The 26,988-nt window shown below is 37.3% G+C and overlaps 2 protein-coding genes across 3 annotated transcripts in view; both read left to right on the top strand.

The window, feature by feature from the left end:
* Positions 1-12,346, top strand: part of LOC113544616 (mitogen-activated protein kinase kinase kinase kinase 5) — a 42,632-nt gene extending 30,286 nt beyond the window's left edge. The window contains exons 23-32 of the mRNA XM_026943520.3: positions 310-386; positions 813-873; positions 1,946-2,045; positions 2,512-2,570; positions 4,591-4,694; positions 5,880-6,057; positions 6,486-6,554; positions 7,473-7,565; positions 8,882-9,008; positions 11,936-12,346. Of these exons, the coding sequence (XP_026799321.1) occupies positions 310-386; positions 813-873; positions 1,946-2,045; positions 2,512-2,570; positions 4,591-4,694; positions 5,880-6,057; positions 6,486-6,554; positions 7,473-7,565; positions 8,882-9,008; positions 11,936-12,032 (965 nt within the window). The 3' untranslated portion in view covers positions 12,033-12,346. The remainder of the gene's footprint in view (positions 1-309; positions 387-812; positions 874-1,945; positions 2,046-2,511; positions 2,571-4,590; positions 4,695-5,879; positions 6,058-6,485; positions 6,555-7,472; positions 7,566-8,881; positions 9,009-11,935) is intronic.
* An 858-nt stretch (positions 12,347-13,204) lies between these two features.
* zmp:0000000529 (WD repeat-containing protein 20) lies at positions 13,205-25,765 on the top strand. 2 transcript variants are annotated; one of them, XM_026943607.3, is made up of 4 exons: positions 13,205-13,571; positions 19,283-19,465; positions 19,698-21,056; positions 21,855-25,765. In XM_026943607.3, exons 1-4 carry the CDS (start codon positions 13,221-13,223, stop codon positions 21,912-21,914), a joined length of 1,953 nt encoding a protein of 650 aa, XP_026799408.3. In that variant the 5' UTR covers positions 13,205-13,220; the 3' UTR covers positions 21,915-25,765. The 2 variants fall into 2 exon arrangements, with proteins under 2 accessions (XP_026799408.3, XP_053095893.1); XM_053239918.1 differs by having other exon boundaries at positions 19,698-21,075.
* Positions 25,766-26,988: the final 1,223 nt, after the last annotated feature.

Genomic DNA, 26,988 nt, shown 5'->3' with positions numbered 1-26,988 from the left:
CGTATGTTAAGCGGTTCTGTTCTTGCAGCCCTTCACGATACACACAAAGTTTGTAATAACGATAACAGTACAGTTAATTGTGTCCTACATTTTACTCATTGCTTAAACTGATGTACATTCAGTGCTTTATGGGTAATACGCACAGTTCCATGGCCACCAACAATAACGCTCCTTGGTAGAATGGACTTGGTGTTCTAGCAGTTTCTTAAAATGGCTAACCTTCTAGTATGGAGAATGCTAACTAGACATGAACTAGCATTTAACACACAGCTATCTCAGCTCTCTCTCTGTCTTTCTCTTTCTCTCCAGACCACCATCTGATCCTGGGCACCGAGGAAGGGATCTTCACATTAAATCTGAACAGCTCGGAGGCCACACTCGAGCTGGTGAGCCACAAACACACAGTCAGGATTTTAAAATAGTTTGGAATTAAACCACACTTTTTTACTCAAATTTCCAACTTACACCACCTACAGTCCCTCATCCAAGTTATGTTTAGTATCTAAAATGTACTTCTCTAGTTGCAGCACTAATGCTAAAGCTAATGTCCAAAGCTAATAACGTTGACTTAATGCGATGCTAACTATGCTGAAAAGTCAAACTGTTTAGATTTTTTTTTTAACCTGTTTTCTGATTGTTTTCTATTTAAAAAAAAAAACAAAACAATACATTGCATAGCTGAAGACATAGCTGTAATGGCGGCCATTTTAGGCCAGAATTGATTTCCAATTGAACTCATGAGGATCGGCGACTTTATGGTCATTTCACTAACTTACGATCTCTCTCTTTATCTCTTTTTTGTCAATATTTAGCTTTTTCCACACAAGTGCACATGGGTGTACACCATCAGCAACGTCTTAATGTCCATATCAGGTAAGACATAAAAAATAGCAGGAAACAGAAAAAGTAGCTACAATGATACAAAGTGAAATACCTTAAATACAATCAAATTTTACATAATAAGTAAGAAACAAAACACGATGGAAAATAATCAAAGATTATGGTGTGATGCAGGGTGGTGCTTTATTCCTCTCATACCACAGTCAATTGGCCAACACCAACAATTATTTATTTATTTATTAAAAAAAGACACTTCATACTTTTTATCCATTTATAGTTACGTTGTTATGGAATGTCCACAAAGTGTCCTACAAGTGTGCTCCCTTCAGCCATCCCTGAGCATAATGTATGGATTAAACCCGAATTTCCCCCTGTTGGTGACTTTCAGATCATTTATTTAATCTTCACACTCATGTAATAAGCACTCAACTTTAACTAGCATGATTAATGGCTTGCATAAGTATTTGCTCCCCTTGAACTTTTTGGGCTATTCATAGTTTCAGATAATTTTATAACCAAACCTTGATTGATACTTCTTTATACATGCAGGTGTATTTATATTGAGATCACATGACACGTTACATGCGGACATATGAATGCCATTTAACTCATTGTGTCACTTCTGGTTGCACTAGAATACCAGAATTCAATATTATGGGTTATTTTGTGTAGCTTCATGACATATAATCGCAATTAAGTCCATTTTTAGTTCCAGGTTGTAACACTATAAAATGTGGAAGTGTTCACAGGGGGTTAATACTTATGCACGGCACTGTAACTGTAACTTACTATTTTGAGGCATCATTTAGTTGAATAGCACAAAAATGATGAACAATTATTTCTACTTGTCTAAGCTGTTAAAAAAAAAACCGGAACATTAGGAATGTGTTGACGTCGTTCCTGTGTGTCACAATTTTACGGTAATTTGCACACCTCATGCCAACTAATAGCTAGCTTTAGCTGAGTATGAGGCATGTCTTCCGGTATCTTTGTCATATTTGAAATGTTGATGACAAACTTCATACTACACACTGCTTTTTTTTGCATGATGCAGCTTTATACAATGCAGCTTTGCTAATTGACTGTGTGTGTGTGTGTATGTCAGGAAAGTCCTCCCAGCTACACTCCCACTCTCTCAAGGAATTGTACGAGCAGGCTAGAAAAGAACATCGCGTGGCACTGCCAACACACAGATTGATACCCAGGTGACAAAACACACACACACACACACACACACACGCTCATACCTCTCACATTTTCCCGTAAGTGTTAACTGTGCGTGCTGAAACTGATCTTGATACATAACAATGGAAGCATAGTACCAACATTGTTGATTTCTTTTAACACACACACACACACACACACACACACACAGAAAGTAGTTTAGTGCTCGGTGCACTAAACTAGCATTAGCCGCATTGCTATTGTTCTGCATAACCTGCAAAAGTGGAAGCCACACCGAATCGGCTGCGCTGTAACCGAAACATCAGCACTGATGTGACCTACATGATGCCATGATTACTTCTTGCAAGTGCAAATTAGCAAACACACACATTCACAAACAGTAATACACACCTACACATAACCACACATACGCATCCATATGCACAACTGCACACAGTTAGAACCAAACGAACTCAACTTCTTTGTTTAATCATCTTGTTTTAACAGGAAGTTCGCCATCACCACAAAGATCCCAGACACCAAGGGATGCCGAGCATGCTCAGTGGGTAAGGAAGCAGGAAGTACCACAACCTTCCATGATAATGCATGCCTCAAATTCCAATGGACTTCACTCAAATTTTCACAAACTCAACTGAAATTTACTTACAGATCCACATCCCACAAACTCGAATTCACATTACTTTAAATCGTATTAATCTAAATTTAAATCATACAAACTCAGATCTATGTTGCTGTAAATCCTACAAACTCAAATCCACATTACTTTAAATTTCACAAACTGAAATACTCATTAATCTGAATCCTACAAATTCTGCGAACTCAAATCCACTTTATTCTAAATCCCACAAACTCAAAATTACATTACTCTAAATCTTACAAAATCAGATCCACTTTACTCTAAATTGTACAAACTCAAATCCATTTTACTCTAAATCCCACAAATTCAAATCCACTTTACTCTAAATCCCACAAATTCAAATCCACTTTACTGAAATCCCACAAATTTAAATCCACTTTACTCTAAATCCCACAAATTCAAATCTACTTTACTCTAAATCCCACAAATTCAAATCCACTTTACTCTAAATCCCACAAATTCAAATCTACTTTACTCTAAATCCCACAAATTCAAATCCACTTTACTCTAAATCCCACAAACTCAAATCTACTTTACTCTAAATCCCACAAACTCAAATCCACTTTACTCTAAATCCCACAAATTCAAATCCACTTTACTCTAAATCTCACAAATTCAAATCTACTTTACTCTTAATCCCACAAATTCAAATCCACTTTACTCTAAATCCCACAAACTCAAATCCACATTACTATAGATCGTGTACACGGAGATCTGTGTTACTTTACAGTCCCACAGGAAATCCTAAAGTCAAAATTGCATTATTCTAAATCCCACAAACTCAAATCCACATTATTTTAAATCCTGCAGACTCTAATCTGTAATATTAATCCCACAATCTCACACTTATGTTACTCACATCCACGTAACCTAAATCCTACAAACTCAAAACCGCATTACTGTAGATTTCACAAACTCAGCTCCACATTACTCTAAATCCTAAAAACTTAAATACATATTACTCAAAACCCTATAACTCAAATCCACACTACGGTGAACTTACAAGCTACAAACCTCATTAATGTAACTCTCATAAACTCATATACACACCACTCTAAATCCATCCAATTCAGATCTTACAAATTAAAAATAACGGTTACTCTAAAGATAAACAAGAAATCCCAGAAACACAAGAAGTTACTACATAAAACTCAAATTGACTTTATTCCAACATAGGTCCAACAAACATAAATATAATCTGTAGGTCAACTTTAGTAATTAATGTTGACCTACAGATTATATTTATGTTTGTTGGACCTATGTTGGAATAAAGTCAATTGCTAAACTAAACAAAAATAAAATATTTGACGTAGAAAATATGAAAATATTGAAACTTTTTGAAATTTATTGAAATATTGAGAAGGACTAGTATTTTGTTTTTAACTAGTGATCTGACAAAAGTTTAGAAGTGTTACCCTAAACCACATCACTTCAAATTTAAAATATGTTTCCTCATATACAAAGCAAAAAATGAAATGAAAATATAATAAATATTTCATTTTATTGCATATTTTTCATTATAATACTACAGTAAAACAAGAACAAGATTATTAATTCTGACTGTTTAATTTATTTGACTCTTTAAAAGATCTTATTCTATAAGGCAGATAATGTTGTCTATTTAAAGCATTATTTTAGAAAGAAATTCAATTATCTGATTATAAAATGAGCTTGAAATTAGTAAATATGTCTAGAAACATTTTTAATAATCTTATTTTTGTTTTACAATAATCTCATAATGAGCAATATTAGAAACATTTGCCTACATTTTTGATATTTTCACTTGATATCATTTTCTGCAGTGTGTAGTGAATTGATATTATTAAAGCCTACTATGTTGTGTTTCGAAATACTGTACGTACGATCATTTTCAAAAAAAGAGAAATTATTTATTATTGCCTTTTTTCTTTCTTTCTTTCTTTCTTTAGTCCAGAACAGTCAGCGAGGGTGTGTGTTCTTGTGCGGTGCTTTGGAGTCCAGAGTGGTTCTGCTGCAGTGGTACGAGCCCATGCAGAAGTTCATGCTCATAAAGGTTGGTGACTTTTAACAACGTAACCTGCATGTTTTATTGTTTACTTTCGCAAACACACCTCATTCAACTCCTACATTATTAACACGTCTTTCACGTGTGTAACTCTAATTCCTTTCCAACGCAACCATTCTTGCAAGTCAACGCATATCAGATTGGCGACCGAAATGCAGTTTTACTTCTATTGTACTGTTTTTTTTTTTTTTTCAAATTACTTTTCAAGACAGTTTTGTCACTATGAAAGTGTATTTTTTGATTGTTTAACTCTTGACAATTGCTTTATACTAGTTAGTGATCTGTTCTTGCATGTTTGGCTAATGCTAATGCTAATTATTTAGAGAGGTAGCTAGCAGATATCTGTGTTTTGTAAATTCCCAATCAAATACATTCTATGTCAAAAAAAATTCGCTACATGATATTTTTTTGACAAACTTTTCATATTCTCACTTCTAGCTAGAATTCACAATTTCAGAATAAACCAAAACATCACAATTTTATAGCTTATCATCTAGCTAGCTAAAAATAAGGTTAGTTAACACTAGTTTAAAATGTTAAAAAAAAAGAAATAATTTAATAAGTGCATTTTAATTTTTTTTTTGAGTTCTTGATAGTTGCCACGAATTAGTCTGTGTCCACTTCTTGCCTTGTTAGCTAACATTTTTAGCTAGCTAATAGAACCGTATTTATTCATCTCATGCCAACTATTATACTAAAGAACAATGCATCATATTTTTTAATCTGTTTAAAGTTACATTTAATATTGTGGAACATCCCTGAAATTAGTATTTCCTGTTATCACTTGAATTATAACAGCTATAAACAGTCGTTCCTTCACTTCCTCTTGAAGTGAGTAAAACGAAAATGAGATAAGAAAAGTGCAACAGCTTCTCTACTTGACTTTCCCTTTGTGGAAAACTTAAAGCTACAGCTTTACCTCTGGATGTTACAAAGCACTGACACTGGAGACTCCTTCCATAAATGCTAAATAAACATCTCCTTACAGAAAACACATCATACCATATTGATGAATATACGTTCTTTGTTAGCTTGTATGTGTATCTGCCATCCAAGTCCCTATGTTAGTTGTTACTATAGAAATGATAACATATTAGAACAAATCTTTATTATTATTATTATTTTTAGTGAATGTAGCCTTTGTTTTATTGTGAACCTTCTTGTTTGCTGCAGGACTTTGACTTCCCGCTGCCGTCCCCCCTGCATGTGTTTGAGATGTTGCTTGCTCCTGATCAGGAGTACCCGCTGGTGTGTATCGGGATCAGCAGGGGTGCGAACTCTGTGCAGCCTGTTCACCTGGAGCTCATCAACCTCAACTCCAACACGTCCTGGTTCACCAGCACCGGCGCCGGTAAGCGATCATAATAATTCTTCGGAGTACGGTCACAATTATTAGTAACATAATTAGAAACATTATTAATAATACTGTATAATTTAGAGGCTGTTCTTCTTCTTCTTATTATTATTATTATAATTTTCCAATAACAGCACATTCTGAAATGTTTTATTTCTCTTATACCACTTCAATTTGCTCGCAATTACAGTATTTCATTAATGAATGAACATGTCATACTTTTTATGCATTTATAGTTACATTTAATATTGTGTAATTTCGTCTAGACACATTAGTTCCTGTTCTCACTTACGTTATAGCAGCTATAAAAAGTCGTTCCCTCACCAGACTCTCTCACCGTCCCTGTTTCCTGTTCATTTAATGTGCATTGAGTATGAGCATTCTGCCCAGATTAACCACATAACCCCTGTGCGTGTGTTTGTTAGAGAACCGAAGCATGGAGAGAGTTCAGGTGACTCAGTTGGACTGTGACACACTCCTTGTTCTTATTGAGAGTAAGTGAACTTTCTAGTCTGTTTAGTTTATGTAAGGAAGGGTGCAATTTCTTCAGCCATTAGGATCATTCAAGCATTGGCCAAACATATAAAAATGATATACAATTCCTGTCAAAAGTATTTGAACGCCCTGTATTAACATTTTGGTTAAACTTCAATATATGAGTTCAAGTAAAATCCTCTAGGATTAGAGAATCTAAGTAAGAAATAAGAATAAGTGAACTGAGAAATATTTTATTTTATTGGGAAAAAATGAGTTCTAGTAGAAAAGGTATGATCTGAATCACTCTAATTAGGCTCTTGTTGCACATAACATATGAGGGTGAGTCAAATGAAAATCTAAAAACATAAATTAAAATTGAATCAAATTTTTTTTCTAGACAAATCCAGACGCTCATTAAAGCCAGAACACTTGCATTGAATGAAATGGAGATTATGTAGAAAGATTATATATTTTTTGTGACACCTATTTGCAATAAACAATGCTAAATGAAACCCTCACCCTTGTATATTTGTGTTACAATTAAAACACTGTCTAATATGAGCTTGAAGACAAATCTTGACAATAATTTAGTGTTACAATAACTTCACCAAACAAGTGCACTTCAGTAAAGCACTTAGAATCCCATTACAATTTGAGAGAGGATGATGAACAGTAAGATTTACGGATTTGATGAAGCAAATTTTCTTTCCTTATTTAACTGCCAGTAGTGTATAAACTGTTAAAAAACATTTAGAAAAACTTCCACATGCTTAAAAAACAGGCAGTGTATTGAATGTGTATTGAATTTGAGCAATCCTTTCAGTAATTCTGTAGGAAGTCAAAGCTTTTGTATTCGGCAAGTCGTCTGAAGGAAAGTAGCTGGTAATGGTGCGAGTGTTTTGGATAAAACATTATTCCATCCTTATTTCCCATAGATACAGTGCATGTGGTGAACATGGACGGGGCACTGAAGAGCTCCAGGAAACTGCAGGCAGAAGTCAACTTCCCTTTGGAGGTAGAATCAGTAGGTAAGCTATCACGGTCCAGGAAGTACAGTCCTGCATGCAAACACTATTCCTAATGCACCCTTGACATCTTCCCCTTGTTTGAATCTCCAACGCAAACAGACAGTATACTACTTACACAAACATCACGTGGTATCACACTAATGTACAAGACGGAAATTAAATTAAATTAAACATCTCGTTTAATTAAGCTACTTAGCGTTATAATGAGTAGCTGTCACTGAAGTTGAAAAAATCTAAAGTCTAAACATAACTAACTAGCTAGCTAATAGCTCCATAAAAACAGAAGCTGTGTTTGTTGCAAACAATGGACTATATTCTTACACTATACACAATACACTTGACTATCTAGTACGTGGATGTACGTACAGTAGTTAGCATAGAATTACTAACATTGCGTTCCTAAAAGTAGCTGGCTAGCTTCATACCGAACAGTTGTTACAGGAGTAGCTAAACATACAATAAATAGATAAATAGCAAGATTGGGAGAGAGCTGATATGACTCTATAAAATAAAGTTTAATATTTATGCGCATGTTCAAATATGTTACCATAGTAACAACTAATAACAAAGAAATACGTACGTATAATTGTTGATATGGAGAAGTTTTCTGTAAGGAGATTTAAGGTTTATTTAATATTAATGGAAGGAGTCTACAGTGTCAGCTGTGACTTTAGGTTTTCCACCACGGGAAAGTCTTCACACCAGAGGAGTTTATGCTTTCCGGTTTCTCGGTAGCATGACAAGCTGCTGGGTTTTTTTTGCAATAAAGAAAAATGAAAGGCTGATGAGGGAGCAACTGTTTATAGCTGCTATAATGCGAGTGATAACAGGAGCTAACTTGTTTCTCAGGGGTTCTGCAACTTTAAATGTAACTGTACAATTCTTCAGTAAATAAAATTGCTATTGTTATAAGGGGAAACACTTTGTGGCACTGGAAAGTGTTGACTATTTTCCTATAAAAGCATGCCCCCAAGTGCTATTTCGTCCATAATAAGTAAGCTGGCATTACACCAAGAGACATTGCTAAACATTATGTGCATGACATAACAAACTAGCTCAATTGTGAAACTTGGATAGGGTCCTTATGTAACCTTTCGTAAGGGAGGAGTGTCATCTTCACCACACTGTTCTCTTACTTTAGCAGATAAAATGAAGTTTTTTAAATAAGACATGCACAATCTCAGGAGCATGACTGCAAATGAAGCAGTTTCTAAATGTAAAATATTCTCATTTTAAAAAATGTCATTACCTTTTGATGTTTAATAGTTTAATTTCACCATTTCATCTATTGTGTGTGTGTGTGTGTGTGTGTGTAGTGTATTTTGAGGACACGTTGTTGGCTCTGTGGAAACATGGCTGGCAGAGGAGAGGTGAAGTGTTCTCAGAAATCCTGCAGGAGATCACTGAATCTAGGAAAATATTCCGGCTCATTGGATCAGACAGGTATATATACACACACACACACACACACACAAACACACACACACACACATTTGTCTTACTACCCTTGTAAAGACCTTCCACTGACCTTCCATATTTATTAATGCAGATAATTAATGCTATACCTACACCTAAATCTAACCCTAACCTTAACTTCAGGAACCAAAAAGAAACATTTTTACTTTTTACTTTTAAGTTTTTAAAATAAAAGCTGCATTTGTTGTATTAAAAAAAAAAAGTTTTTCTTGTGGGGACCGGCCAAATGTCCCCACAAGGTAAAAAAAATGTAAGATCCTTTTGGGGATATTTGGTCCCCACCAGCATATAAGAACCTTGTCAAACGCACACACACACATTTTTTTTGTAAGGACCTTCCACTGACATTTCTGACAACTACTGTAACTAAATAGTGCTGTGCTTTTGCTAAATCTAAATCTACACCTTAACTTCAGTAAGAGAAAATTGTCTCTTTTCATTTGAAGAATGAAAAAGCGCTTTAAAAACATTGCATTTTTGTGAGGATCGGTTAATTATGTGAACATTTAACACTATCCTATTTTCGCTACTCATCTGTGAGGCCTCATCAGTTCTACTGAATAGTATGAAAAACACTTCTATTTTGATGCAGTGTATGATTTACACCATTGGCATCATCAGACAAATGTGATACCATGGTTTGGAGGTGTGAATAGATAAGTGTATTTGTGTGTGTATATATATATATATATATATATATATACACATATATATACATACACACACACATACATATATATAAATACACACACACACACATATATATATATATACACATATATATAAATACACACACACACACATATATATGTATATATATATATATATATATATATATATATATATATATATATATATATATAATGTGGGTTTACTTCTACAGGCCCTTTAAGTCTATCCTACTTAAATAGTGCGCAAAAGTTCTTAAGCAAAAGTAAATCTAAACATGAGCACAATTTCATTCATTTGAGATCATGATATAGTAAATTGAGCCAAAAAACGTAGCTATGTCTTACGCAAATGTTATGATTTCCCGTAGCCACATTACCATAAACTCTGCATGTCTGACTACATTGTGTGAAAGAAAAATACGTACTTTAACGTAGAGCTGAGATTTGTGTAGGTGATGTACCCTGTTTCCTGATAATCAGGGCAAGATAGTGGCTTGATATTTGGTAATTTGCTACGTCACAGTGTAGACATTTTGTAACTTAAGAAGATCGTATCAGCAATGGGGTGATCTTCCCTGAGAACTGGTGGTACAATCCATTGCCCGAGCTTCTTTGAGTTGTTTAATCCTTTTTTGCCAGGGTTATATCCGTGTTAGGCAGAGTCTAGACCTACTTGTATGGAGATGTCCTGTCATCCTTCCATGTCACTAAACTAAACTAAGACACCATCCCTTCCTTTTGGGGTATGTGTGCCTGCTGAGTGAAGTCCATGACTAAAGATGCTGGGAATTTTAATCCCCCAAAATCACAGCACACAAGGACAAAACTTACTCAACAGGACTCAGGTGTCTTCTTACCCCCGATAGACCAGGGCCACTACTTTGGGGACAAAGGAGTAAATATGGCAATGTAGATCAAACTGAAACAACCATCTCTGAACAGATGGAAGGGTCTGCAACACCTTTCATCTACTTACAGTGCTGTCCTGACCTGTTTACCCTGGCACTTTCGGGCTGAATTGTCTAAACCTAGACCCTGGCATTGAGATAATCTTATTAGTTCATAGTTGTGAATCGTGCAGAGTATGGTTTAAAGCCTCCAAGGATGACTAGCAAAATGTCTACGTGTTTATACTGACAGTCAAGTCACCAAGATATGTTGCTAATGTAGTTTGACCTCAATTATATAAGCTTCCTAGCAAATATATTGCATACAAGCACAACAGATTACATGCATACTTGGACATTATCTTACTTGCACTGATGCAAACTAGTGTATTTGAATATTACAAATACTTGATAGCTGGCATACTATCATATTAACACACTATTTTACTAATAATAATTGCAATCACACTAGCATACTTATAATGCATAATCGCATATTAGCTTACTAACATCCTTGCATACTTAAATACCAGCATACTTTCATGTTTGCACATTAGTCTACTAGCATGATAGTATATACTTGAATATTAGTACACTGGAACACTGGGATACTAACATATTAGCACGCTAGTTAACTAGCATAATTATATAACACTGTACTTGAATGCTAGCATACATCCTTACTAATATATATCTGGACACTAGAGTTGTTGTATACTTGCATACTTGAATACAAGCATAATTGTATATATTGTATTGTGTTTATATGATGACACTACTTTCTTTGACTATATTCATACTTGCATATTAGCTTACTAACATATTTGAATACCTACCTACTAGCATACTTTAATTCTAGTATACTTGCATACTAGCACATTAACTTAAATGCTAGTATACTTGCATTTTACAAGCTAGTTTACTTGCATAGAAGAATGCTTGAATACACTATACTATATGTCCATGCTAGCATACCTGGATACTAGCAATACTAGCATTAATGCATAGTTATATATACGCATACTAATGTTAGTTTGTATTCACAGTATACTTGCATATTAGCTTATTACTATACATGCATACCTTCCTGCTAGCATACTTAAATACTAGCATACTTGCATGTGTCCATGCTAACTTACATGCATACTAGTATATTTGAATATTAGCATACTTGCATACTCATGCACACCAATTTCTCTCTCTCGCTCTCTCATGTGCGCACACACACACGAACACACACACACACACACACACACACGCACACACAAATGCACATATTCACTTTATAGTCTTGTGTAGAAGTTGTAAAAAGGTGTTTGTTGCTTTTTTTTGACAGGATGGTCGTGTTGGAGACGCGGCAGACTGAGGACCAATCAGGCCTCTCGAATCTGTATGTTCTGGAGATCGCTGAGCATTATGTCCTCATGTCATGAACACACACAAACACACACACACACACACATACACACATACACCTGCACATGCACACAAAAACTATGCACACACACACACACTTTCATACCCAGCACGTTTTGCATATAAAACAAAACTATGAACACTGACAACACAAAAGGGGAGAGCTGTGTGTGCACCACAAACACACACCTCTCCCATTACGTCTGCTGTGTGTATCCCAAACAAAACAAGATCTCTTATCACTTTGTGTGTGTGTGAATGTGTGTGAATGTGAATGTGTGTGTGCGTGTGTGTATACAGTATTCTGCTAATTAAACACATAACACCAGCTCCTGTTCCGAGTGTGTTCTTGTGCATCTGTGTGGTTTATTAAGACGTTTGAGTATGCGTGAATAAAAAGGATCAGTGAAATTCTCTGATCAGGGACAGAGACCTGGGCCGATGCTGCTCCAACATGGCCGCCGTGTCTGCTACATGGGCTGTGTTTCAATCAGACTGGACCAAGTGTGATGATTTGATTCCACATGGTTGTGTATTCCCTTGAAACAGGAAGTCAAGGCAGGATGCATCAAGGGATTTGACTTTATTACATACATACATACAGTCTCAATCAGAACTATCACTAATATGCACAAATACCACACATTTCAAAATAAGAACAGAGAGAGGCGGACAGACAGACACGTAGATCTGTAGATAGATAGATAGATAGATAGGTTTGTGTGCTATAGAAAATAGATAAATAGGCAGAAACAGACAGGTAGACAGACAGATGCTGTAGATAGATAGGGTTAGATAGGATAGATATGTGTTATAGGAAATTGACAGATAGATAGATAGATAGATAGATGAACAGACAGACAGATAGATAGATAGATAGATAGATAGATAGATAGATAGATAGATAGGTTTGTGTGCTATAGAAAATAGATAAATGGGCAGAAACAGACAGACAGATACTGTAGATAGATAGCGTTAGATATGTATTATAGAAAATAGACAGATGAACAGATAGATAGATAGAATGTGTTTATTTTCTTCGTATCTCACGTATCTACACATTAGATCTACTTTAATAATAGTTGCCCTCCCGGTTTAGTGGGTTTTTTTTTTTTTTTTTTTTTTTTTAAATTTATTTATTTTGATCGCGTTCACTTCCGTGTCAAGAGCACTGGACTTCCGGTGCGGCCTCGTTGGTGCTAAAGATGGCCGGCGATGGAGGCGCTCTGAAGGATATTAACGAGATCAAGTCGCAGTTCCGCACCAGGGAGGGTTTCTACAAGCTGCTCACGCTCTCGGACTCGCAGCAGCGGGCCGGATTAGCGCGCGGTCCCGGCGCTGGAGGTGCCGCAGCCGGTGCCGCCTCGATACCGGGGGGCGGCGGCGGTGTGGTCCCGGGACCCGGCGGCTCCTCTCCGGCTTCGGCGGGCTTCCTGCCCCCGGTGCGGGTCTCCATGGTGAAGCTTCAGCCGGAAGACCCGAGCGAGGAGTCCGAGCGAGTCTGCTTCAACGTCGGCCGCGAGCTCTATTTCTACACGTACACCAATATTAAAAAGGTGCGCATCCACACCGAGCAGTCTGAGGCAATGTAGGGTATATTTATCCCGATTTAATTCAGTATTTATCCCAGTGTTTCTTCTCTGTGATCATATCCGAGCCTATTATTATTATTATTATTATTATTATTATTATGGCGAGGTAGAAATCTCAGTTGATGAACCTGACATGAGCAGAGCCGACCAGTCATCCACCTGCAGAATATAATAATACATAAAATATATCACCAGATTCCTAAATAAATAAAAAAATAAAGCACTTTCCTTATCTCTGTGAAAGGACTGGGATGTTGTGAGGTCACAGTTTCTCCTCTGCAGAATCCAGCAGCATCTTGTTTCTCATCACTGATTATTTGTCTTCATTAATATAATAATTTGGCTCTTGATTCAACCACTTCTGGTAGTTTGCTCAGCCTGTACCTTAAAATCTTTTTCATTCTAAACAGACCAAAAAAAAATAATTAATGCTGAACACTGTTTCAAAGATTGTTTGTTAGGATTATTAGTTCCATCACTGAAATTTCAATCAGAATTGTGTTTATTTTGAAATTTCTGAATCTCCCAGGATAAGATGAAAAATCCATCAGTATTTAAAAAAAAAAAAAAAAAAAACTTTTATTTCTTTCATGAAGAAATTCTTTAAAAAATTTAAAAAATATTTTTAGTAATTTTTTAATAAAAAATATAAATGATTTTTTTAAAAATTAAATTAAAACCTCTAATGAATTTTCAGTCTAGTCATGTGAAAATGTTTTCTTCCCAAACATAAATGAATCCCTCCCTTTATTTTTTCTTTCTTTCTTTAATTTTTTATGTTATGGTTTACGGAATTATAAGTATATTGTGATATATATATATGAAAGAGATTATGATATTTTTTGCTGAGTTTCATGAATACTGTCAGATGATTATAACAAAAAAAAAAGACCCTGATTAGACTTTAAATCTACTTTGTATCAGTTGTTTTCCCCGCAGCCCCCTGCAGTTCCTTGTTAAATACCTTAATTCTTTTGTAAATGTTAAAAAAAAAAAAAAAGAAAAATTGTACAGTCTGTCATAATGTGGCTGTGTTGTTTTATGGTGTTTTTTTTTTTTTATTTTTATTTTTCCAGCAAATCTGGAACATAGTCATATGACATCCATTCTAACAAGATTATATGAAACTCACTCTTCACTCCAGACAGGATGTCAAAAGAAAATAATCTTGTTTCCTGTTTAACAGCCATTTTTTTAAACCCTTATCTTATTCTGTATGAGTAGTTAGCATCAATAACATCATCAACACACATTCATGTTTCGTTATTAATGGCTTATTCATAATTAATGGATTTGTTAATGGGTGTGTTTACATGTACGAAGAAATCTGAGGAACGTAAGAAATCAGATTTTGGCAATAATCTGACTATGTTTACGAGTACAAGTAATCTGATTAAAAGAAACTCAAAGTCTACGTGAACTATCCGGTAATCAGGTTATTTTAAATTCAGGATAATCGAGATTAAAAAAAAAAATTGACACTCATGTAAATTAATTGATGAATAACGTACGTGAAAATACGCTACGTTTTCTATAGTAACAGCTCACGCAGGGACTTGTGTGGTGGTCACGTCACATAATATAAGCCTAATAATACCTTAATTTAAAAAGCATTTTGTTATTTAACAATGACGAACATATGAACTTTGGTCTAGTGAGATTTTCGAACGACTGTTTGTGAGGGAGCTAACATGTTTAACAGATGTTCCGCAACATTAGAGGTAGCTAATGTTCATTAATAAATGAAAAATCGTAAATGGTATGTAAAGGAAATAAAAATTAGCTACCTATGACATAATTTCGACTTCCACTTCTGAGTTAAGTCTAACTTCGCATAACTCTTAATTGGTGTTTGGGTCATATTTGTTAGCACACTGTAAAAGTCACATTCATCATTTAAACCCGAGACTTTCTCAGTGCTAATGTGTAGACCTGATTCAGGGAGGTTTACATGTCTAAGATCTCACAAAACAGGTTCAAGACGATGAGCCTATCACGGCTGTGGTACCAAAGAACTTTTAGCTGCAGAAACTACAGGCTATGCTACCTGGCTAACTTAGCTAATAGTTTTGGTTTGGTTGTTTTGATGTGTTTTGACAGGTTTGGCTCTGTTTTAAAAATGGAGACTATGATGATGTTAATCAACACCCTGATAATATTGATTACCTCATTACAATGGCACCTGTTAAGGGGTGGGATATATTAGGCAGCAAGTGAACAGTCAGTTCTTGAAGTTGATGTGTTGGAAGCAGGAAAAATGGGCAAGTGTAAGGATCTGAGCGACTTTGACCAGGGTCAAATTATGATGGCTAGATGGCTGGGTCAGAGCATCTCCGAAACGTCTTGTGTGGTGTTCCCGGTATGCAGTGGTTAGTACCTACCAAAAGTGGTCCAAAGAAGGACAACCAGTGAACTGGCAAAAGGGTCATGGGCGGCCAAACACGTCCGATCCATAGAGGCACCACCTCGCAACTTACAGGACTTAAAGGATTTGTTGCTAACGTCTTGATGCCAGATACCACAGCACACCTTCAGAGATCTTATGGAGTCCATGCCTCGGGTCAGAGTTGTTTTGGCGGCACAAGGGGGATGTACACAATACTAGGCAGGAGGTTTTAATGTTGGTGCCGTTGGTGCCCTGATAATTTTCTCTCCACAACCTGAAATTTATTTGCTGTGGTCTGAGTTACTGTTCGATTTGTGGGCTTCATATTTTATTCATAACGGTGTATCTACACTTAAGTCTAGTGACTGTTGACACGACTTCCAACAGATGCAGTAAAGATTAGATCTTCTGTTGTTTTTTTTCCCCTAAATATTATATATGTAGATTCATGACCAAAGTCCATTATAAATAATAATCTAGCTATTGTTTTATTAATTATACATGTATTGTCCTGTCATGAAAAATAAATTGTTCAAGAAAATTTCCATCATCCCTCAAAGTTGGGCACCATGTTGCAGTACTGTATAACTTTCTTTTTTTAAAAAAAAAAAACTAGATATACTTAAAATATTCAATATATTAAAACAGCTTTGCGTTATCAAAAGACCTCAGAAAATGAACACTTGTTACTGTAATATCTTCAGCTTTTCTCTTAAGGGGGATCCACTTTCTGTATCTTTCCATCATTCCAACAGACAATAAAAAAAAAAAAAATTCAGAAACACGCTCATTCTAATTTGAAGGTGCACAAGTCATTTTTTTCTTACTAATAATACAAACAAGCTTCTCAGAAATCATTATGTGCTGGATTTTGCGTGTTTAAAGTCATACAGTGCGCTTGAAATTGATGTCATGACAATCCTTGCTAAAGCTAATGCTAGTTAGCATGCTAACTCTAGTTGAACCACTGCTTTGTGTTCATGGGTGGGAAAAGAGGGGTGGGCTCAAAGAGTAAAAAAAATCTCTCAAATCTTATTCAGCTCCACCTACTTAACCAATAGAGACCTATTCTTAATGCATTTTGAGAAATCTTACTTAATGCACCTTTAAAAGAATACACACCCTTTGAGAAATGGTTCTTCTAGGGTTCTTTAAGGCTCCATCAGTTAATTAAGGGTTCTTATCTTTTACATTTCTAACGGGGAAGCACTGTTGTAAGGATTCACCCAGAAGTACAACCAAGGGTTCTACATTTTTTAAGAGATTACATAATGTTATACTTGTTATGAAACTGTGTTTTTTCATGGATTTTTCCCCATTTTCTCCCCAATTTGGTCATCTGCCAGTTCCCACCGACCAGCCAGCTCTCCTCTGTCATACAACAGCCACCAATCAGGGAGTGTGAAGGCTAATACATGCTTCCTCTGAGACACGTGAAGCCAGCTAACTGCATCATTTCAAACATTGCAGCCTAACACTCGGAGGAAAGCACTATCTGCCCTCTTCTGCATAATGAGCTCACAGATGCCCATGATTATATAGTGACGCTGTGATTGACAGGGGTGAGAGAGTAGGTCATTGTATCGCCAACCCAGTGGTGGCTCAGTGGTTAAAGGCTCTTGGTTACTGTTCAGAATGTTGGTGGGTTCAAGCCCCAGCACCACAAAGCTGCCCACTGTTGGGCCCTTGAGCAAGGCCCTTAAACCCATCTGCTTTCTAACATGCTCGGATATGTGAAGGAAGAATTTCTTGCATATGTGACAAATAAAGGATTCTGCTTTAGAGAGCTCAGCCAATTTTGCTCTGTTGGCTTCCAGCCATGGAATGCTGTAGTATTTTTGGGATTTGAACAATCTCTGACAGTAACATTAATGGAATATGAGAAGGGTATGACGGAGACAGATGACGAGGCAGTGGTGATGTTATGGCTTCTGGGGTGTGCTCCAGAAAACCACATTAAGAGGAGGCTGTGGATCTTATCTGGGAGGATTATATGGTTCTGCCAGCCGAGCAGTAACTGTCTGTGCTTTGAGAAGGTTCCAGGGTGGCCATGTTTTCAGTTGTTCTGCTTTCTGTGCTACATATGAGCCTCCATAATCTTCACTTCATCATCTTTATTGTTTAGAAGTCTCCCATAATTCTCTTCAGTGATGACCCTGGTTTTAAAAGGTACACGGCAGATGGTATTTCTGATATTTCTGAGATGGTATAGCTGTACCTGTATGAGCACCTCTACCAAATCAAAGATACCAGAATATCTCTGGGATTTTAGTCCCATCCGAATCCGTCTTGTCAGTATTTTTTTCGGGTTGTGGGTGCATGCTTCTGGAAAGATTATACTCTACTGTGCCAATGAAAAACAGCACAATCAACTTTTGCATTACAGTCTATGGGATACTATACCCTGGTGCAAATGTTGGACGTCGAATACTCTATATGGCCAAAAGTTAGTTGGCACCTGACCATTACACCTGTATGTGCTTGTTGAACATCCCATGTCAGATTTAGTCCCCCTTTGCTGCTAATAATAACCTCCACTCTTCTGGGAAGGCTTTCCACTTGTTTTGGAGTGTGGCTGTGGGGATTTGTGTTCATTCAGCTACAAGAGCATTAGTGAGATCAGGCGCTGATGTTGGTGAGGAGGTCTGGGGTTCAGTCAGATCATCCCAAAGGTGTTCAGTGGGGTTGAGGTCAGGGCTCTGTGCAGGACACTCGAGCTTTTCCACTCCAACCTTCACACACCATGTCTTCATGGAGCTTGCTTTGTGCACAGGGGCATTGTCACGCTGGAACAGGTTTGGGACTCTTAGTTCCAGTGAAGGGAAACTGTAATGCTACAGCATACAAAAACATTCTATACAATTGTGTGCTTCCAGCTTTGTGGTAACAGTTTGGGGAAGAACCACATATGGGTGTGATGGTCAGGTGTCTACAAACTTTTGGCCATATTGTATAGGTCTTGGCTGATCGATTATATTTGGGCTAAGAAGAACGTGAACATTTAATTTCTTGCCAATCTGTTCCTTCAAGGAATGTTTCAATACCTCAAATGAAGCTTGTTAAATGAGAGATGTGCTTGTGAGATGTTTTATTCATGTAGTGAAAAACCTATTGTGCTATATTAAACCTATTATAATTTCTTATAGAACTGATAATAACAAGATTTTCACATTTGGTCTACTTGATAGTAAAGGTGCTGTTTTTGATCTTTTGATCTTTTCCAAATGTTGTTTACACACAATTTACACTCCACCCATTGTGTTTTTTCTTTTTCTTTCCCATTCCATAGGCAGTGGATCTTAGTAAGCCTATAGATAAGCGTATATATAAAGGGACGCAACCCACGTGTCATGACTTTAATCAGTATTCAGCGACTGCGGACAGCGTGGCTCTCATCGTGGGCTTCTCGGCAGGCCAGGTGCAGTACCTGGACCCCATCAAAAAAGAGACCAGCAAGCTCTTCAATGAAGAGGTGTGTGAGGTTGTTCAGTAGAGGTATTAAGTTCCAGAATAATTTGTTGTCTTGTGTACTTTGCTTTTAACATGGTAATATTTATGATATCTTTAGGCCAAAATGACCCAAACTTAGTGTGATATTGTACAATAAGTGAAGAAACTAACACAATGTTCACCAGAGGTGATGGAAGGTTAGAAATGTAACTAATATTCACATTATGCCGCTTCATCTCTTTGTTGTTTTCCAGAGATTAATAGACAAAACTAAAGTGACCTGTCTCAAGTGGCTCCCTAAATCTGAGAACTTATTCCTGGCCTCCCATGCTAGTGGTCACCTCTACCTCTATAATGTGGAGCACCCATGTGGCACAACAGCGCCGCAGTATTCTCTGCTTCGGCAGGGTGAAGGATTTGCTGTTTACGCTTGCAAAACCAAAACGCCTCGTAATCCACTTCTGAGATGGGCGGTGGGGGAAGGCGGGCTGAACGAATTTGCATTTTCGCCTGACGGTGTGCACATAGCTTGTGTCGGCCAAGATGGCTGCCTACGTGTCTTTCATTTTGATTCAATGGAGCTGCATGGCGTCATGAAGAGCTACTTTGGTGGCTTGCTCTGCGTTTCATGGAGTCCGGATGGGAAATATTTGGCTACAGGTGGAGAAGACGACTTGGTCACTGTATGGTCGTTTGCAGAGAGTCGTGTGGTGGCACGAGGTCACGGCCACAAGTCCTGGGTCAACGTGGTGGCTTTCGACCCCTTTACCACCAGCTTAGAAGAAGAGGAACCGATGGAGCTTAGCGGTAGTGAGGAGGACCTCCACCAGGGCCAGGGGGCACTAAATTTTGGTCGTGTCCGAACCAGCAGCACTTTGTCCCGTCTCTCTCGACACAGCTCTAAAGGCGGCGGGCCGTCTGTCTCCTACCGCTTCGGATCGGTCGGACAAGATACCCAGTTTTGCCTCTGGGATCTCACAGATGACGTCCTGTATCCTCGACTTCCCCTTTCCCGTGCCCTCACCAACACATTTGGCTCCAACGCGCCACCTTCCATTAGTGCAGGATTGAACAGCACGAGCGGGAGTGGAGGGGTTGAAGGTCACCATCACCCTTCCAACACCCATCAGACAGCGTCATTGCCCCTTCCTCTACCTCGCTCGCTCTCAAGGTCCAATTCCCTTCCACATCCTGCTGTTGCAAATGCTTCAAAAGGCCAAGGGGGGACGGAAAGTGGAGGGACAGGAGGAAGTGGAGGAGGAAGCAGTGCTCCCTTTAGCATTGGACGTTTTGCAACACTGTCGCTCCAAGAGCGCAAATCAGACAAGTCTGCCACTGGAGGGGATAAGGAGCACAAGCGCTACCACAGTCTTGGGAACATCAGCAAGAGCAACGACAAGATCAATGTAGCGCCACGTAGCAACCGATTGGATGCCTCTAAGGTGCTGGGAACAACGTTGTGTCCACGGATGAATGAAGTCCCTTTGCTAGAACCTCTCGTTTGTAAGAAGATCGCACATGAGAGGCTCACAGTTCTTGTCTTCATGGACGATTGCATCATCACTGCATGCCAAGAGGGACTCATCTGCACCTGGGCACGGCCGGGCAAAATGGTGAGACCTGAAATTGATGGTAATATCTGTAAGGCATTTTTTTAATTATGAGTATTGAAAAATTTATTTATGATTACTTGACTTCAGTGACTTGGTATTTACCCAGTAAGGAGAATCAGGTCATTGGATCAGGGGAAAAAAAAAACAAATGACCTTGGTTGACATTTTGCAAAAAGATGGAGACATTTTGGATCCCATTTATGCCTGGTTGCGTCATGTCTCTTGTTTAGATTGGTAGGATCTTGGTAAGATTTTGACCACATCCAAGTAGACTTGTAGTCAAATGTGTCTGCGGTTAGACAGATTACCGTTTGATTGTTGTATCATTTGTAATATGCAAATCAGTACACTCATAACCAGCGTCTTGCCCCTTGCTTCCATTTGTTCTATGCAAAAAGGGGTTGTGGTTTTCAAATTTGCAATTTAGCATGTTGTGTTTTCCAGTCAGTCTTTAGAAGAAGGCTGCAACACCTAGTCCACATACCCTTATTGTGAATAAGCAGTTTCTTGTGTTTACTTGCATTCCATAATAAAATGGTGGGCATGGAGGTCTTATGTTGGGAAGCATGTGGCTTGGAGACACAGATGAATTAAATTTGTATAACAATACGACTAAAATCATCTTATGACTTAAACTTGTTTAATCTGGATTTATGCAAATGTAATTGCGATATTCAAGCTGCATGAAATGACCAGGTGTAAGGATGGTATCTGTAAATGGAAGCTGATTTTTTTTTTTTTTTTTTTTTTTTTTTTTTTTTTTCCCCTGAATTTTTATTTGTCCTCTTCTTGTTGCAGCATTCTTCTCAACCATTATCGACACAAAACGGAAACTCACCCAGTGGAACGGTGGTATAGCCGGCAGCAAATTTTTTTCCACACTCACCTGCACTGACGCTTCCTGTTTTCAGAGGCTTGCCTTCCTGTCCTTGAGGCCTGGAGTTGGTCTGGCACAGTGTCACCACTGTTGTTACCCCGTCTCATCTTCATAACCACACAAACACAAAATACACACATGCAGCTTATCTGAAGACAAATATACAAAGACGGTGGCACGAACCACACAAATGTACATACTCTTATCTTCCATATCAGCTTCCCACTATGTTCATTTCACTTTTCCTTTGATGGAAAGGAGACTGAGACATTCATTCCATCGCCCCCTTGCCAAGAGGGGAGGGGGAAAAAAAAAAACGCTGCAGATGCCACGGCCATTGTATCTTATTTATTTATTTTATCATTGAAACTGTAGTAATTTATATTGTACATATTCAGAATACTCTATAAAGGCAGAGGACAAAATGTATTGAAATAACAAACTCAAATAATTAATATATGAAAATCCTATATTGTACATAGTAACAGTTGCGTTTGAATGTTATGTTTGTGAAACATAGGGGATCTAAAGATTTAGCGTTTCTGTATGCTAGTGCTACCTATGCTGTTAAGGCCAATCATTGGGATTTGATGAAGTAGCTGCATTCCCTTTAGCCTGAACTGAGATTTCGCCTTTTTCTCAGACAGCTAGGGTTTCCTGACCCTTAGTGAACACAGTCTTAAAGAGTTCCATGTTTAACAAGGTCAACGTACTGAGCTAAAATGCTACTAGCTTAAGTTTGGTGAATAGCCAAAGCAAAAATGAAGTGTTTTTACAAGCTTTCTCAAAGCTAAGCTTTCTTGAAGTTGCTAACTCCAGTTTTTTTGATTGCTGGTGGACAAAAATCAACGTTTTAAGTCCTTCAGTGAATTAAACTAGGCTTCGCAAAACCCTTGCCTTGTTGAACACAAGATATTTCGCTAGCTAATTAGGCTAGCTAACCTAAGAAAGATACTTGTCACTGTAGTTCAGTAACATATTTATCTACTGTAGCATCTAGTAGGCAGCATTTGTCTTACCTGCTATGCCTCTTGCAAGAATTTGCACAATTTGACAATTTGAGTTTTAGCCGATTAGACCAGTGCAGAAGGTTTTCCAGAAGGTTGAATGTTTGAGCTAGCGAGTTGGAAAACATAAGAATTTCAGACAAAATTCATAATCATTTGAGGAATGTGGAACTATCCTACTGTCTAACTGATTTTGGATTAGTGTAACTCTGACTGTGGTGGTTTCCCCATTATCATTCTTATTAAAGGACTTTTTCTTGAGGACCCCCAAGCTCAAGTGCTGAGATAACTAGCTGTCTTGGTTATGCTTGTAATGTTTTGGTATAAAGATAAGGTTTAAGTAATAATGTTTAAGGTATTGAAAAACCTGTGTTCATTTAAGTGGTTTGACTTAGTACTTTGTTTTAAAGCATGGCAGAAGCAAACTACCAAACTAGCCTGCTATTTGATCTTAGCTTAGCTACATTCAATATCTTAGCTTAGCTAGGTAGCAGACCAGCTCTGTAGGGAGGACCACCACAGTCACCAGAACAGCTGCTGATCTAGGTTATGTAATTATGAAACTAAGATTTCCAACAAAAAGATAAACACTTAGCTAGAAAGCTTCTCTGCATTTGAATGCTGTTTAACACGCCTTCATCGTGTGTGTCGCCAACTGTCAATATTGAGTGGATAATGGGAAACAAATAATTAAACAGAAACACGCTTGACATTGACAGCAAGAATAATGTGGCTTAAATGATTTGCTTGGAGTTGTATGCGCTCAGTATATCCTTCAGCATACTAACTAGCTAACAAGGCGAAGTAACTAAGCTCTATCAGCTTTGCTTTTTACATTTATAAACAGATTTGTCCACCATTTTGATTGAACTCCATTATCAGACCTGCCAGCCTTCTGCATTTTAACACCAGAATATGCTGTTATGAATTATCACTCAAAAATACACCAAAAGAGCAGCCCCGCCCAAATAAAAACACCAGATGAGCCAATCGATATATGAATATCGGAGTAGGAAATGATTGACAATCGCATAGGTGTTTTGAACTCTCCTATATTAACTGACACACCTGGAAGCTCCGCCCCTTCCCCCATCTCAAATTAGTAATATTTTGGCTGGTAGTCTCTTCTTGACTCAAATTTCCCACTTGAAAGATGCGGCACGCTCACTCATTTATGAGATCTATCAATGTATATTTGTCTTAGCTAACATTAGACAACTATATAGCTAATATCTGTTAAGTAGAGATTTTATTAGAGATGTACCGAAATTTTGGCGACTGGGGGGAAAAAAAAAAAAACTGAAAATTTTGAATGAAAACAAAAAGATTATTTTTTTTTTTGGCAGCCAAATGTTTATGGCATTTTTATTCCATCCACGCATTCCCAGACTACTAATTATTGCTCTTGGAGGTTGGCAGGTCTGCGTCCGAAACCGTATCTTAGCTTGAGATGGTATCGCATGGTTTTACGCTGACTCGATTCTTCATCTAACAGGCGAACAGTAACCAAGCGGTCCTTGAGATGACAGCAGAGATTCATCGATGGAGACATGGAAAGGGGGCGTCGACGAGGGCGTGTTTAAAAGCAGTATTTGAATGCAGGACTAGATTCATTTTTTAAGCGTTGCCCAAGCTACGTTAAGCTACTGAAGCAAGGGATGCACTTTTTCTCTATCCGTTATCATTCCTACCTGCTGAAAAGACAAGTTGTGGGATTTTCTAATGTGACCAGTGTTTTAATCCTTGATTTACATTGTGTGCTTTTGTATTGTTGTTTTTTTTTTTTCTTTCTTTTTTTTAAATTTCAATTTTTTGAACAGTTTGGGGTCTTTTTTTTTTTTTTTTTTTTTTTTTTTTTTAAATATATTTTTTTCTTTCTATAGCTATCATACTACACAAAAAGTATCTTTATTAGCAGGGATGCACTGATCTTTTCTGCATGTTTTGATTTTGCTGTTTGTATAAACTTAAGTATAATTTTATCAGCCAATTGCAAATTTGATCATGTAACATCACCACTGCTCTTTCTTTTGGATAACTTCAGTTTGACATACTGCTTAGCATAAATTTCTGGTATAACTTACTCAGTATTATAGTTTAGCAACACTACGTTAACTAGCTACCTAAACACAGCACTGCTCTAACGAAGCTAGCTAGGTACACTTCCATGCAAGCTAGTGTTAGGCCGGCTATTTTGCTGTGTAAATATATAAAATGAGCTCTAGCTATCTTACTATCAATAGGATAACTTTTGTATTGTGTAAATTAAACCAGTATTTTATGTTACGCAGCAAGTTAAGTTAGTGGTGATGTCACATGAAGTTCGGTCTACGATCCTCTCTCATATTCAGTTGAAGAAATTAAATCAGTGCATCCCTGTTTACTAACACGCAAAAGGCAGCGGACCAAATCATTTAGTGTATGTTGTAGCCTTGTTGAGTGTTTTAGCACAAGACAAAAATGCTATTGCCTGAGCAAAAACCATTTCATTACGCGAGTATGCTGGTAATCTGGAAAAAAAATGGCTGCCATCTATCGTTGGTGTGTGTGCGTCCTAACAGCCGCGTGTAAGAAAGTATATACCACTATTTCAACAACGACAATGCCTAAATCTGTACACTGAAAGACTCTCTTGCAGGCGATGGCCCATTCTTTAACGTCGCTTATCTTTCAATGCGACTTCCATAAGCATGCGATTTTATTTCTGAGTATGTGTGCATTTAACACGGTTACACAGTAATGCCTGAGACCAATGAAGTGGCAATCGACATCACAATATCAAGTTTGTATATGGAAATCTGTTATTAAAACCCTTAAATCCTGTGTCTCCCGAGTTAATCTTTGTTTTGCTGTAATCCTGAGGGACGGATATCAAGCGAAGGACTGGGATTGACTTGACTCCAGTGCTAGCAGGTAATCTGAAATAATGTTACAGAGATCACGAGGTAATTTTTAACTAGCTACAAGTAACCTAGCACGTAATATAGTTACGTAAATGAGGTTAATGTTAACTGTAAATATTATGTGAGAATTTAATCTTTAACATTTTCTTTCAAAAAATTCTGATTTGTATTATATAATACAAGAAGACAAATTCAGCCATATTTTCGCCTCAAATAACTTTTTGCTACCGTACTTTTTGTCAGAAAGTATGAAACATGCTTTAATTTGAGTAGGTAGCTTAATTCGCTAGCAGTGATGTATTCTTGGAATATTTTTCTCAATAGCCTTAAAATATTCTAGCAGTTAGTTAACTTACATTTAGCTGGAGTTAGCTTAGTCAGCAAATCCACGTTGTGTTAACGATAAAGGTACGATTTCTTCTGCGATTTGTAGGGAGGGCGTGCCGTGTAGATTTACGTAAATTAATACGATTTTGGTCAATTCCATGTGGATGTACCTCAACACAATTCATTCCAACTCAATTAACTGTTAACAGAAAAGATCATCCAGGACACGCTAACACTACGTTCACACTACGTTCACACTACCAAGCAACAACGAACTTATAACCATGGTTTCATCTTATCTTGTCATATATGACCTCTTGTTAAATGTGTAGAGAGACATTATAAGTAGCATGATTAGTGTATATAGCTAGTACAAGCTAGTTAGATTACTTTGCTAATCTGCTACTGAAGTTAGTACAAAGTGTAGCATGTAATGTAAATCAAACAACCAGTTTTCACACTGTTTGGTAAATTGTTTAATTTGTGTTTAACTAGTTAGATTTAGAAGATATATAGCTTTTTCTTGTATATACAGTTCTGTGTTCATTTGTGCTGGAAAACTGTTTGTTTTTGTACTGAATCAATAATGTAGAAGTCATAAAATAAAAATCTATAACAAAATTTGTACTAAACAAAAAAAAAAGACTTTTACACAGTACTGTATTTCTCATTGGAACTAAGAAAATGCTGAACAGGCCACGCCCACAAGCAGCACACGTGACTTGCCACTTGCTAAAGTGAATAAGGTTTAAATTGCAGATTAGATAAAATACCTTCATTGTCACTGTGCAAGTATGTTGAGATATATTTGGATTAGA

The sequence above is a fragment of the Pangasianodon hypophthalmus genome, chromosome 14 (assembly GCF_027358585.1).
Source record: "Pangasianodon hypophthalmus isolate fPanHyp1 chromosome 14, fPanHyp1.pri, whole genome shotgun sequence".
NCBI lineage: Eukaryota > Metazoa > Chordata > Actinopteri > Siluriformes > Pangasiidae > Pangasianodon > Pangasianodon hypophthalmus.
The sequence above is the reverse complement of the archived record's forward strand: the minus strand, read 5'-3'. Positions and strand labels throughout refer to the sequence as shown.